This window comes from Botryllus schlosseri, chromosome 10, assembly GCF_051294905.1.
Source record: "Botryllus schlosseri isolate E-star chromosome 10, Bs_hap1, whole genome shotgun sequence".
Lineage (NCBI taxonomy): Eukaryota > Metazoa > Chordata > Ascidiacea > Stolidobranchia > Styelidae > Botryllus > Botryllus schlosseri.
In genome coordinates, this window is record NC_137245.1 from 20,160,735 (window position 1) to 20,176,118 (window position 15,384).

A 15,384-nucleotide genomic window follows, 5' to 3' on the forward strand; every position below is an offset into this window, starting at 1 on the left:
CCAGATTAAGAAACCTGACTTTCACAAACGCTCTTCTCACTTGTAACGCGGTCCTGCTAACACAACATAATGAACGAAACACACTATTTGGCAGGCCGTGTTATTTTTGGCATATGCCAAAAATTGCTTATTTTTGGCATTTTCAAATTTTTATTTTTGGCAGTTTTGGCATCTGGCTCCTGAAATGCCAAAAATAACACGGCCTGTTTATGGGTGATAGATATGATGAGTCATATAGTAATCGCCAGCACTGATTGACTCGTTTTACGAATTGGGGATTTGGAACCGCCTCGCGTAACAATTTGAGACACGTATCGTATAATGCGTTATGTGACAGTGACAACAAAGAAGGTGTGACCTAAACTATATATGGAAATAGTGATTTCTTGTGAATATAATTGCTACTAATACATTGCCACATTATCGTTATTTTTAATCTGGATTACGCAAGCGAGGTACGTAGGCAGCGTCGAGGCATATTATTGAACAGGCATCGAAGTAAACGAATTTCCGGTTTAGTTGATGCAGCCTATGGTTTTAATCCACGCATCAACATTGAAAAAGCAGGTTTAATGTTATGAACTACAAGCAACCTTTCGCGGGGTGCACAGAATGACTTCGCGGGGCGCACTTTGCCCAGGTCTGTTCTTTATCTATAACGGTGCGTGGTCAGCGCGAACGCGATAAGAAACAAATCCTCACCTGTGTAAGCTCACATTTAAGGATTTATATGTCAGCAAATCAGATTTAGAACGACAATCTGCCTCCCCAATCATTAATCCTAACGCAGATCACTGACATACTGCACATAAACACTAGAAATGTGCGCGAGCACCGAGCAGTGTACTATACAAGTAGGGCTACTTCACAGAACCGCATATGCTCAGGCTGACTTTAGCTACCAATATTTCAAAGTCTAACTGGTTTCCTATTCCAGTAATTGTGAGGTAGTGGAAATTATTGATTCAATTATATCGTCGATATTTGATTCGGATTTGATTGTAAATTGCCCGGTCCTGAACCGGATAGTCTATGATAGTTCCGTGTTGTCGGGAGTTGATGTTCATTGTTCACACTTTCATCTGGTTGCCTTGAAGTCGACTTTTATCAAAATACGCCATCCGAGCCTGTGCCTACAGAATGAGTTTGTGCATAATGTGCAACATCTAAGAGTAAGTACATTGAGCTTAAGCGCTCTCTACGGCCCGATAATTCGAGATTTCATGCCGGTGACGTCATATTTTGTGATACAACTGCTGATTGTTGATATACAATATTCGTTCCAATTCTCTACTAGTTGCTGACGATTGCCCTTGACGAGTGTCAGCCGAAAATATTCGGGTTCATATCAATAAGAATATACTATTGAAGTTCAGTACCTCAAAGAAGCTCCTTGTAAATTAAGTAACACTACCACAGTAACGGTGACTGACCTTTAATATAAAACGTCACAAGGTGCAATATTCAGTATAAAATAGATAAGGCATGTACACTAGGGCTCTTCAAAAATGACTTTTTTTCTCAAATCGTACCGACTACTTGATAAAATTGTTGGGTTACCTAATTTAAGCCTACACACAAAATTTGGTTCAATTCCAGCCAGTAACCGCTTTGCTACAGGAGAAGAAAGTTTCTATTTATTATATAAAAATAAATAATAAAAAAAATTTAAAAAATTTCTGTTCACCCCATGAAAGTGTTAGGCTGTCTATAGAAACGATCCTCACCAAATTTGGTTCAATTCCAACCAGTGGAAGCGGAGTTATTGCCGTCGAAAAATTTGGATTTGAATAAAATAGTATTTACGGTGACCGATTCTTTGTTTATTTATTATGATTGTGCTCACCGTAAGTACTATTTTATTCAAATCCAGTTTTTTCCACCGATTAGAGTATTTGGCTGTATTAAGGTAAGCATCGGCTTACTGGACGCTGGCCGGTGCGAAACCCTAGCGGTACAACCGATACTTCCAATCACTCTCACACCTAGGAGAAGTATGGCCGTCAGGCCTTCATGCTCCGACCCCGGGATCTGTGTCAGCTTGCCTGGCCAGTATCCCAGTCACAAGTATGGTGGCGGCGGGACAAGCCTCCGCAGACGCCCCCAGCCAAAGCCTGCTTGTGACAGCCGTTTGTACCAAAAAAGGAAGAGAAACTTTTGACGGTAAAAACGAAGCAACCTGAGTTGGGAGCTTAGGAGTCCTTCGACTCCTAAGTGACCTATTACGGGCGCTTGTGGCAATAGTGCCGTGGTGTAATGCCACTGCGCTGTCACAAGCGTGACGGGGTGGAGGTTTACTGCGGTTCCTCCAGGTTACCCCTAAAAAAAAAAAAAAAAAAAAAATGAAGCAAAATAGTCAGCGGATATTCTGTACCATTGTGGCACAATGTGGCCTGAGTCGTCGCTATAGGTAACGTGCATATTATTTATTATATTGCTTTGTGGAAATGTAGGGTTTAATTAGGAATATGCCACATGTCCCTTCATTTTCAGTTTTATTGATGTTTTCTTATTACATCGCATTCTGAATGATTGCCTTTTATTTACATGTTTTAGCGGCCACTATGAGTGTGTGATTGAAAAACAATTTCTTCCTATCCTTTTATTTTATCGCAATATCGTATTATTTTGAATCGATGAAAATGTAAATAAAACAACAATCCACATAAAATAGAATGGCGGTTACTGAACAGCCGTAATGTCGGCAGACTCAACCAAATTGACAGAAAGTTTTCGGACGCGGTGACAGCCTTGTGTCTCCAGCGTGTGGTTGGAGTGTCGAGGCGATTCAAGGCTCAACGGTTGTGACTTTGGTTACCCAAATCGTATAGGGAATTCATGTACGTGTCATCAGAAAGCTAGATAATCACTCAAAGTCGAATTTCAGAGTCCAGTCTTTCGTCTTTTTCCGTAGCACGTCATCAAATTCTTGGTTCTGACTTACGGTGAAATGATTCTTCCAGTCACCGACTTGTCCTTTCCTCATGAATTTAGAAACGCTGTCGTCAAAAACACCTGCCGCAACAAAATGAGAGAAATTCACGCTGTCGTTATCTTTCATGTTGTCGAAGGCGCAATGGTTCGCGATGATGTCGATCTGAGTCTCGGAAAGATCTTTTTCCAGGAACTTGGCCAATATCCTTATCTCCTCTTTGCAATTCCTTTGCATGTTTTCATATAGTACAATGTGCATGTTGCTTCGTCGCTCCTGTGAAATCTAAATTGGTATCATTTAATAAGCAATTGCTATATGCAAAACAGTCGATAAAAATCTCGATTTCTGTGGATTGTTTTTCAGATGTAATTGAGTACGATACCTCGAATATACTGCAGTCGATTACGATTGCATACCTGCCAATACTTTTCAACATGATCAAACCATGATCCGCGCGGCACATTGCCTCGATAGAAACGCTCCGTAAATTCATTTAATGTCCCAGGCTCGTGTGCTGTCTTGTGCATTCGAAGGAAATGATAGAACGACACGCAATTATCTTTTGGATTTCGAGCGACGTAGATCAATTTACCGATAGCTTCGTTTTGTAATTCGGTCGGCAGAAGTTGGAATGGCAGATGGGTTTTGATAAATCTGCAATATTTTGGCATGATGGTGAGTTTGAAGTGAGTCTGAAATCGACATTCAAATTAATTAGAATTTCTGGTAATCTTACCGGACGACATTTGCGCAAAAATGTAATAAAAGTAATCGAAAGCTATAATGTCACACTGATTCCAAAAATATAAATTGTAATCTCGACAGCGCACAAATACCCTTACAGCAGAAATCATAATGCTTATGCGGGAGAATGCTATCTCATGATTAAAACTTTTAATATAGGCGAATAAAGTTGGATAAGAGAGAATTATCCCGAGTCGTCTGGTGAGAATTTTGGTTCAGCATAGCAGGTTTCCGTGATTAACAGTTTTTAATTAGTCGATTAGTACTCTTCCAGATAAGCTAACTTCGTGATCTCCGCTGTCAGAAATGGGTGTTGTTACCTATAATCGCGACAAGTTGTTGTTATTATTGTTTATGGTATTCATGGTGTTTGTCGTCTACGATGGTCATTTACATCAGCGGGCCAATAATCTTTTGATTCCGTAGCTGCCGACGTGTAGCATGACTCACTTGTAGGCTTTTTAAGACACTACTCATGCGGATGAGATGGCGAGGCGAGCCTAGATAAACCTCCAACAGTCACGACGAGTTGATGCAAAAATTGCCTTCAGATGACCTATCGCGCTACCTAGCGTTTGTTTGTTGATCAGTGTGTCTCCCGGACTCCTGACCCGTAACGTCACCGCAGTCGGTTATGCAATGTACGTTAAGCCTGTTTGTGAGCGTTGCCAACGGTCGACGTCTCCTCTGCGCTCCCGTTAATCCTTCTCTTTAGCATCATATTCCAACTTGTACGTAACATGCATATGTGTACGAGCCCGGTTCGAGGGCTCATGATTTGAACTACGGAGAGAAAGACGTGTGCCGACGTCCCCGCTACGCTACAGACACAGCTAACACGTGCCTGACCAATTGACCATACTGGAACTACAAATTTTGCGAATTAGTGTGACATGTTGCTTTCTTTCAAGAGGGATTCTCTTCATTTGGCTCTCAATTCGACACTTATTAAATGGTCGAAATTTAAGTTTCTGAAAACGCACCGAATAACAAAAACATTCCATGTTATTAGTCCATAATGGTACTATAGTTTGATTTCCAATACCCTCAAATCATTCATAAATGGTCGCAGAATTAAAATTAGTAACTACGTCAGCATTTGAATAACCTTGTTCGTTCCATTGGCCGACTATCTAGCTTCTTGAAGCCTTCCGTAGGCCGGTATTCACCTCCCTCCACCCAGTCGTAGCGATCGGTCAGTTTGACCTTCCTCGCAAGCGCCGTATCTGCATTGTTACAAATCAGCCACACGATCTCTTGTAACCATGTTGTCCCTTAAAAGGTTATGTAAACATGTATATTAATTAATGCTTTAATATTGCCTACAGAAGTGTGTCTCTGCCATCCAATAGCTTTTAGTGGCTTCTTTTCAAGATATACAATATATAAAATGGACAGTAGAGGCGTAGTTTGCGAAATTTACCTACCTGACTTGGAGTGCATCGCGTGTGTCTAACTGTCTATGCCGTGACCTAGCATATAATAAACGGGACGTTTACATCAGCCATTTTAGGTATAGGCGAACTTTGCTAATCCGCACTACGTAGATTCCCTAATTCCATGAGAATATCATTAGGGATGGTGTGAACGTGAGGTTCACGTTCGCGTTCTGTGTGTGAACCTCGGAAATGTAGAGGTTCGCGTTCACAACAGAACCTTGGTTGGTTCTGCACTGTGAACCTTTTTCATATATATGTTACAATTTTCACTTCACTATAAAATATCTTTGGTTTCAAATTTATTGCATTTCAACTGCGGGCCACTCTATGCATGGCGTTGGCAGCATTAAAAATCTACAATAAGCGAGCATGGACCTTGACAATCTCAAAAGTTTTACTTGCTTTGTAACAAAAGTTTGCTCGAAATATCCAGCTTTATGTTTGTGAGTATTTAGTGACTCTCTTGTGAGCTTGACGCGCAATCACACAACATCACGAGCGAAATACGTGGTCAGGGAATGATGCTTATTCAACCAAATAATGAGATTGATATCGTTTTCTGATGTAACAAATCTAGCAGGCGTACGGTGTGAATCTTGCCTTCATATCTTTACTGTATCATTAAAACCACATCCGTGCGATTGAGGTGTTGGGCACTGCTGTATAACTTGGTAATGGGGTAATATCGATAGCAAGTCTAGAAATCCGTTTTACACCTTGCTCAGTATCAATAGCAATAATCAGACGCCGAATACATTATTCCGTCTGGCCTAGATCGTTAAGGCGTAAGCTTATATTCACTGGTAGGTCCTCGTCGAAATTGTTGCCAAAGCGGCGTAAGATATTGATTTTGTGGGAGTATTTTATCCTTTGATTGCCTCAGTTGATACATTTAGCGACGTTTAAAACGCCAATTTGTATTTATGCATTGTGGCATTATGTGGTCCGAGTCGTCGCTAGGTATCGTGTACATTAATATAGGGGATCCCTTCATTGAAGATAGGGTGGTAATTAGCAATATGACGTCGCGTGACGTCATGAGGTTCACGTTCGCGTTCACACAGAACCTTTCAAAAAGGTTCGCGTTCACACGAACCTGAACCTTTCAGAGGTTCACACCATCCGTTATCATATATGCTTCCAACCTGCTTTAGGATATGTAGCTACAATGACATCATCCGGCCTCATCTTAAACTTCAGAACTTCATTCAGAACTTGTCTCCTCCTTTCGCCCCCGAGTATAGGAATGGTGAATCCATTTGACATTGTTTCCTCGCGCAGAACGGGTACTGCAAACTCGCCCATCGCGGTATCTATATCACTAAGTACAGTTGGGGTTAGCGTACCGAAGGAAGAATGTAGGCCTACTTGAATAGGAAATACGCAAACCTAAAATAACTTAAGGGTAACGTACGGCTGAACATTTTGATTTACCATCCAAGCGCCCATTCTCGTCTTCACTGACGAAGGAACTTTTAACACACAGAAAAACAGCCTGCAAGTTGCGAAAACTGAAATATATAATTATAAGACGTGGCCATAATTATACGGCTGGACATTCAAAACCGTCTATCCAGTGGTTCCCAGTGTGGGCTATATCACCCCCCCCCCCCGCCCCCAGTGGGCTATTTTTAGAAACAAGGGGGCGAATACATTAAAGGGGACCATTGGGGGTGATAGTGGGCGAAATGTTAAAACGCCCGTCCAGTGAGATATATTCAATTGACACTGTCAAACAATGCGCATGAAAACGGCTCATTCTGCATATGACGTGAATACATATGTCAACTCAACGGTTTTCCGAGCACCTACCATCTCTGAAAGATGGTATTATTCGGTAAACTCATCATCCAGTGATCAAAGTTAGGTGAATAAATTCCCGATGATATGTGCTCTTTTTCGGAAATATGGGGAGGGGGTTGAAAATTTGTGTCGAGATTGAAAAGGGCGATGAGTCGAAAAAAGTTGGGAGCCACTGGTCTGTATGGTCAGATAAAAGAAGCAATTCTCAATTAATATGCCAACTTTCTACATTTTCTGGCGATACTTCCCGCTGTAATGTCACAGGGAGTTCGTGGAATATCCAATGCGTGACTTACTATGATGACTGCGTTGAATACAAGCCTGCATTCAGCAATAAGCTACAAGACGCTGTTCTGCTGAACATGGAATTATCATAATTTAGAATCCCTTGAAAAAGTTGATTGATCGCAAACTGATTACCTCATTTCAACGCTATTATGTCGGGAAATATATGACAATACAGCGTTGTCGAGTCAGAGAGACTCGGACTTATACCGCGGGCAGCATATTTACTGATGATATCCTTCATCGACATAACGTTGCGAAAGCATCGAGCTGAAACGAGAGGGTGCTGCTTCATGAGATGGAAACTTGCACCATTCTCTTTCAAACATCCAGTCTCACATCATTTGCACAACACGAACAGAAATATCCTCGGTACGCAAGATCTCTGCCTATTACGTTCCTGCTTAGGCGAATTTATAAGCAAGCCTGTGCTGAACAGATTCCCCAATACTTGTTTCAACGTCAAATTTTAGTGATTATATGTTATTATATACCTACTGCCCAGAGTGCGTGAGTAGAGCTTGCGCGTAAGTTCGTCGAAGCGAGAAGACTTGCATTATCTGCATTTAGCGGGCACTCAACCATAATGAATTGATTGGATTGCATCGTGTGTTTATTGATCAGAGAGAAGCAGACATGGCGACGCCTGTGTGACAATGCAGTTCTCAAATCAACATCGTCTTCGCCATTTTCGGCGAGAAATGGCTTTAAAGTGACATCGCTGTCGCTAAAATACATTCATTACATACGATTAAATAAGATTTATTCCTTGTATATGTGGATAAATGGGCGAATAATGTATCGATTCAGCAATTCGGCCCGCCAAGTACTTAATTTTCCTATATCCGGCCCGCCGACTGCAGAAGTTGCCCGACCCTACTATAAATGGAAATGCGGTCAAAGGAATCGGGTGAGGCAGTGCTTCAACTGTCACCACGAACAGTAAGCGAAAATAGTGCATTTTTCCAATTATTATTGCTATTTGTGTACTGATGTTCATCAATAATTAATTTCGATCATTTTCGCACCCAAAATGCGCAATATAAACATTGTTCACTAATAAGGCGAAAGAATAGTTGAAGCATCGACGGGACATGCCTTACCTGTGATAGCGACCAAAGATGGTAAAACTGGTATCAATCGAATGCCCTGATTCCTAAAATCCATATAATAATAATCGAAGAGCACCGTAACCTCTCAAGATCTCTAATACTTCGTTACGTACAATGACAACTTAGTGACACAATTCAAGGTGCGGCAAAAATTAACCTGACGCACCGATTGTCTGTCCAACCATCCGACAATCACTGCGCTGTTAGCTATATTGTGAATGGGCACTGGTCCAGTGTGGAGTAAATATCTTCTCTTGCTAGTATCAGTTTTATTCATTTTCCATACCTACATTCAATTGTAGATACGAAGTACCTTCTGTACCTGTAACGGTGCGTGATCAGCGCGAGCGCGATAAGAAACAAATCATCAACTGAATCAGCTAACATTTCAGGATTTATTATATTTGCAAATCAGATTCAGAACGACAATCTGCCTCCCCAATCATTAATTCTACCGCAGGTCACTGAGACACTGCAGATATACACCATAAATATGCGCGAGCAGTGCACTATTCAAGTAGTGCCACACCTAGGGTTGCATTTAAAACAAAAATCAATTAAGCATCGATCACATTTGCGTAAAATCGTACGACGTATAGGGCGCGTGAGCCATTTCTTTAGTTTCTTTCCTTTCTCTGTTCTTCTCTCGTTTGTTCGGCGCGTAAAGAGCTTCTTCTCTCTCGTTTTTTACGCGGACCTCAAAATACGCGGAGACAGCGATTCATACGCGCGTCCTGTTGACTTGACGAGTTCAGTTGTGAGAATTCACACTCGCAAGGGTTCGGTCGCAAGGTTGACGTTGAGGTCGTTTGCGAAATTCATGCTTGCAAGGGGTCGCAAGTTTTAAAGTATTTAATACTATTGCTACGTGGGAAAATAAGTAATGAACTGCGATCGAGTTCATCTGTGATGAATCAGATTCGCAAGGGATTACCTGCATCCTGACAGGTCTGTTTTACGAATACCGGCGTTGTCTTGTATCAGCTTTTTAGGTTTATGAGTTGAGAAGCCCTATATCGTTATATTACAGTCGGTGGTTCTCAACCGTTTTACTCTCGCAGACAGGTAAAATTTTAAAAAATATTTGGCGGACCGGTGGATATTCAAAAATTGAAATCAACCCAAAACGTAAAGTATTGAACCGTCGTCTGACCGTCGTCAAGTGCGGAGGTCTCTCGTGGAAGAGTAATTATCGCTAGTCTTCGTTTGCCTCATCAGGTATCGATACCCCGTCTTTACGTGGTGCATGCTGAGTGTCTCTTGGGATCTTTGTAAGGTATAGTTAGCAGAGTGTATCCCCTCACTGCCTTGAAAAGGGTAGGTGATGGAGGGTACATCCTCTAATCTCAAACGTAGATGGAAGGTCGAATATCTCCAGATATCGATGAGGGAGCTTTTGGGTCTTGCGGGAATACCAAAATTCCTGCCAGGAAATTAGCGGTCATCGATAATGTCAATGCTACGACGACTTCTGAGCCATCGTCTAGTCAGAACTTTAATAGCTCTTCGGAACCCAGCATTATTCCGAGTGCCGCATTAGCAACACCGGTGTCAAGTGGGGGATCCGCATTGGTGTCGGATCACGTCAATGGTATGACTGTTATAATTTCGGTTATATATAGGGTGATGACCAGATATCACCCTGGGAAAGTGAACAGAGCTCTTTAAGCTATCATCGACAGCTACGCTGGTATCAAGCCACTGCCTTCGGGAGATCTTCTCCTCACGTGTCATAATCACAAGCAAGTGACTAAAATGTTAGGCTGTATTTCGTTAAGTGACACGATCACAAATACTAAAACTGCTATCACAGTTACATCTCGCACCGCACAGAAGCCATACGCGAGTCGCGCAGTCATCGAAGGGGTACCTTTCCGTGAATTGTTAGAAGATCGGTCTGTCAATAGTGTGTCGCACCTGAAACGCTTAAAACGGAGGGCAGAGAATGGGTTTGAGCCACGTTTGTCCGTCTTGCTATGTTTTAGTTCCACAGAGGTACCCCCAACTACGTTACGTTCGGTTACCTACGCTTCCGTACGAACACTTATAATCCACCGCCAACTCGCTGCTTCAAATGAAACAAATTCGGCCACACCTGTAAATCTTGCCGCGGAAAACCGAGCTGTACAAAATGTGGCGCCCTGGACCATGTATACAATGAATGCCAAAACAACAAAAATGTATTAACTGCAATGAAAATCATAGTGCTGCTTATGGCGGGAATGTCTATAAAGAAGAGGTAAAATTAATATCGTCAAAAGAGAGGGAAAACCTCTCCTACCCTGAGGCGTCAAGTACGTGGACCGTGCCCTGAGCAGCCCTATGCCGGAAAATGTACGGCGACTCGATACTATACTCTGACAAAGACTATAGTCAATTCCGCCAAAATCTCAATTCCCCGGACGCGAACATCCGCAACACCAGTCTGCACGGGAGGCGAAACTACCCCGTCCATGGGCATTGCCGGCCCAGTAGGGATGCGCTGATAGGCAGCTTGAGGGTATGGGGTTTGACTACAATCACGAGCCTGGCTACGAGACCGAGCTTCCAGGCAGCTGTCGGTCGCCGGGTTGCCGGTCGCAACAAAATCCTTGTACCTAGGTGGAATAAGGACTATGAAAGGGCCGTTCGACGCAAGAAAGCTGCATTCTTGAAAATTAAAAGATCTTTTAATTCGCGTGATGTGATCTGCTTCAAACGACTGCAGTCGGAATGCCGCAAAATCATTCTGATTGCAAAGAGGTCATGCTGGAAAGAGTTTTGCGATTCTATTAACCGAAAAACTGACTTCCGCAAGGTGTGGAAAATTGTGGCGTCGATGTCCGGATCTTCCGCACCTCACATACTCGAGGTCAACAACACGCCCTTGAAGGCTGATCGATCCAAAGCCCAAGCCCTCTCGTCGGCTTTCTGCAAAGTTAGTAGTAACGCGAATTACCCAGTGACCTTCATGCAGTGAAGAAATGAAATCGAAATAAATCAAATGTCCGTCGCAAGTTCAAACCGTATTGGAGGTGAATTGAACATACCCTTCAGTATGACAGAGTTAGAATGCGCAATACGCTCCCGAAAAGACACGTCTTCGTGGGGTGATCCAATCTGTTACGATATGTTGAAACATCTTTCCTGTCAGTGTTGGGATCAAGTCAATGCCTTCGAGTCACGAGTCATTTCGAGTCATTGCACATTGTGACTCTAGTCAAGTCAAGTCAATCGATTCGAAAGTGACTCGAGTCAAGTCAGGTCACTCGATTTATGGAGATGACTCGAATCAAGTTAAGTCAAGTCACGAGTCAAGTCAATCCAAGTCATGTTGCCTTTTCGAAGTATGAGGCATGTTTACGTCATTGCATTTTGCCAGCTATCTGAAATACAGATTGAGTGGTCATTGTTTCGGAATCGATCAACGAATATAGAGTTAAATATACACGAAAGAAGGCGCTGTATCGCTCACAAATGCGTAGAAAAAGCTAAACTACGAAGCTAAACTACGTAAGTAACTGCGTAGCCTCAGTTTATATTTACCAGCCAAAACTGATAATATAGAAACTGATTGATAATATGCAATACATTACCCATTTACAAATTGATATGATACAATTCGAGCCTGCGCCAATGGTTCAGTACTATATATAAACTATACTCGAATTCAATTTCAATAAAACAATAGGTTTGGTTAAGGTAAGAACAGAAACAGACATTTTGCTGTTAAATTACTTCACTATGCTAGTTTATGACAGTGTATTAAGCTTCGATCACTTCGTTGGAGGTCTATCAATTTGTGAGAGAACAATGGAGGATCAGTAAAACGCACGATCATTGACTGATTGGTCGCTATCACGGGTTACACCAGCGTTTCGCGAACGATCCGACCATATGATACAGTGCTTTTTATCGACATCGATTGCTTGATGACTTGAAATTTACTCGTGAATTTTGCTCCGAGTCACGAGTCAATCCACATTTCCGATACGTTCCGATACGCGGAGTCAAGTCATTTTAGCAAAGTGACTCGAGTCATCCCAACACTGTTTCCTGCACCTCGCTGCAGCATCTAATACGCCTCTTCAATGCATCTTGGGACAGCGGAGAAATTCCCTCTTGCTGGAAGCATTCAATTGTAATCCCGATTCTCAAGCAAGGCAAAGATGGCACCGATCCCAAGTCATATCGTCCAATTTCTCTTACGAGTCATCTCTGCAAAGTGATGGAGGTTATTTATGGTCGCAAATAGAATACGCTGGTACTTGGAGGCCAACAATTTGCTACATCCCTGTCAGTCAGGCTTCCGAAAGGGAAGATGTACGCTAGACCACGCCATACGATTCCATGACTCGATATACAAGTCTATCAATAACCAACGTTCAACGATAGCCGTATTACTCGATATTAAACGCGCTTACGACATGGTTTGGCGAAAAGGTTTAGTATTGAAGCTCTCTCGGCTTGGTATTGGTGGTAAAGCGCTCTGCTGACTCAAGAATTTCGTAACAAATCAAACCTACCAAGTGCGCGTCGGGAATACGCTGTCCGATGTAAACAGCCTCGATAACGGAATCCCCCAAGGAAGCGATTTGAGTCCGTTGCTCTTCACTGTGATGTTGAGCGATATGCCAATCGCTGTTCGAAGCAGCGTTGGTATTTACGCGGATGACTGTGCCACATGGGAGAGCGGGCTCGTTATACCGACGATCGTTTCATCACTTCAGAGGTCCCTAGACTCGGTGCAAGAATGGTGTAGTAAATGGGGATTCGTCCTCTCAAAAACGAAGTCTGTAGCAATGATCTTCACTAGGAAAAGAAAAATTCCCGATGTGTACTTGCACATTAATGGAAATCAAATCCCCCTTGTTGACAACTTCGAATATCTTGGTATAACTTTTGATAAGTTGTTGACGTATAAAATGCACATTGACAACGTCGCAAAAAATGCTCCAGAAGAATGGGATTACTTCGTGTCGTCACAAACACCGCATGGGGTGCTAATAAACACGACATCGACTATATGGTATGCCCGCCTACTTTTTCGCCTTCAAGTATAACACTCACTAATTTGGGCTCATGTAGAATCAAGTTTTGCGTTTGTGTAGCGGGGCAATGCGGAGTACACCCACATAAGCCTTGCAAGCTGCATGTAACGAACCACCTCTCCACATTCGACACAAATATTTGTGTATGAATTGTCGGTACCACTTGCTTAGTCATGAGCACAATCAACACCCATCAACTAAACTACTAACTGATACATGGCATGAAATTTACTCCTTGATAAGACCAAACTGCAGGGCATTCAATACCCTGTTAAAATCACATATTCTGGAACAGTTGATTGTGCAAAAAGAACGAATTCAGTTCGTAGCACCCTGAACGGTTCCACCCCCACGGTGGGTAGGACATTACGTCGCCTTATACGAAAAGGAGACTCTCGCTCTCTGTGAACGCGTGTTTCAGATATTACCTTTTTGAGTGCCACGACCAAGCCGTCGAGATTTATACAGATGGTTCGAAGACGGCTACAGCAACGGCTTTCGCGATTTACATTCCATCACAGTCAGTCCGTTTCAGCCAGATCTGCCCGAGTTTATTTTCCGTTTTTCAAGTGGAGATGCTAGCTATCGTTAGTGGCCTATCGAGGATAAGCAATCATGGCAGTCGAACCGATTAATATGTTATTCTGACAGATTGTCTTAGTGTTCTGAATACAATCTCTACCCCGAACCGCACACCGAGCAGAACGTTCAATAAGATTTTCCCTCTATTCCTGCGGTTGGTAGGAATGGGCATCGACGTTGCGTTCTCATGGGCCCCAGGACATAGTGGCATTCCCGGCAATGATGTTGCAGATGAACTTGAACGTTCCACTGCCGTTTTTGCATTTGACAGTCAAGAAGTACCTCAAATTACCTATAGGGACGTCAAGAACAAAGTACGCAAATACGTCCGGACTGAGTGGCAGACCGAGTACCGTTCCAAAGAGACGGGAAACAACTACAAACGTTTCCACCAAGCGGTACAAACGACGTTTTCCTCAATGCTCAGATCACGTTTGTATGAAACGATAATATTCCGTCTCCGGTCCGGCCATTGTCGCCTGAAAGGGCATTTATTTAAAATAGGCTACAGCGACACGCCTTTGTGTGACTTATGCATCGTACCCGAGAATGTGGATCACTTCCTCGTCGCATGCCCGAAATATGATTGGTACCGAGCATATCTGATTGATTTCTGCTTGAACTTGAAATTTGAGTTCACCACAGATAACCTTCTCGTACGGCCAGATCTTCTATCACCTCCAGTTGAGTTCGTCCTGGTCAGCAATGTGTTGATTTAAGCAATTTTTTTAGGTAAACGATTTGCGACATGTAATACGAAATTTTCTGCCGTGGCGCACCAGACCGATAAGGCGATAAGCGCCGCAATGTCCTATTTTCACAATTACAATTACAGCCAGGGTTGTAATGACTCGAGTCATGACTCGACTCGAGTCCGAGTCGAGTCACGATTTTCTGATGACTCGACTTGACTCGAGTCATTTTATCCAAATACGGAAGTGACTCGACTCGACTCGAGTCAATCTGTGCATTGACTCGACTTGGACTCGAGTCAATGCGCATGACTCGAACCAAGTCATTGACTCGAGACTCAGACGGCCAAGACCGACATTTCATGGTAATTTCGAAGCCAACACACTATTGGGATTTCGTCTGTTGGTACTGGTACTTGAGAATGCGACCAGAAACTGCTAAAAGTGAGGACAATTGGTATATTATAAATGCGAACCATTGATATCACCAAACAGAGTTATAAAAAGTGGGATTACCAAGACTTTAACTGGAAACTGAGCAGTCAACACAATGACTTGGACTCGGACTCGAGTCATAATATCATGACACGGACTCGAACCTCTGCTCGATGACTTGGACTCGGACTTGACTCGGTGGTGAGTTGAAAATGACACGACTTGACTCGAGTCAAAATTATAAAAGTGAGATTGACTTGTGACTCGGGAGTCCTGTGACTTGGTTACAACCCTGATTACAGCCCAGCACCAATGACAGAAAACGAA

General features: G+C 42.8%; 1 protein-coding gene across 1 annotated transcript; it reads right to left on the reverse strand.

Moving 5' to 3' along the window:
* Positions 1-2,587: 2,587 nt before the first annotated feature.
* Positions 2,588-7,557, reverse strand: LOC145448173 (sulfotransferase 1C4-like). Its single transcript, XM_080326516.1, has 4 exons — positions 6,264-7,557; positions 4,788-4,953; positions 3,352-3,589; positions 2,588-3,217 (listed from the first exon to the last, which is right to left on the reverse strand). Exons 1-4 carry the CDS (start codon positions 6,421-6,423, stop codon positions 2,867-2,869), a joined length of 915 nt encoding a protein of 304 aa, XP_080182642.1. The 5' UTR covers positions 6,424-7,557; the 3' UTR covers positions 2,588-2,866.
* Between the last annotated feature and the right edge of the window lie 7,827 nt (positions 7,558-15,384).

Bases quoted from the DNA above. Each gene is read 5' to 3' on its own strand.
- LOC145448173 (XM_080326516.1), bottom strand. From the start codon at position 6,423: ATGGGCGAGTTTGCAGTACCCGTTCTGCGCGAGGAAACAATGTCAAAT. The intron at 4,954-6,263 runs GTTGGAAGCATA...TAACCTTTTAAG, and splicing joins AGCTACATATCCTAAAGCAG to GGACAACATGGTTACAAGAG. The intron at 3,218-3,351 runs GTATGCAATCGT...ATACCAATTTAG, and splicing joins ATGTTGAAAAGTATTGGCAG to ATTTCACAGGAGCGACGAAG.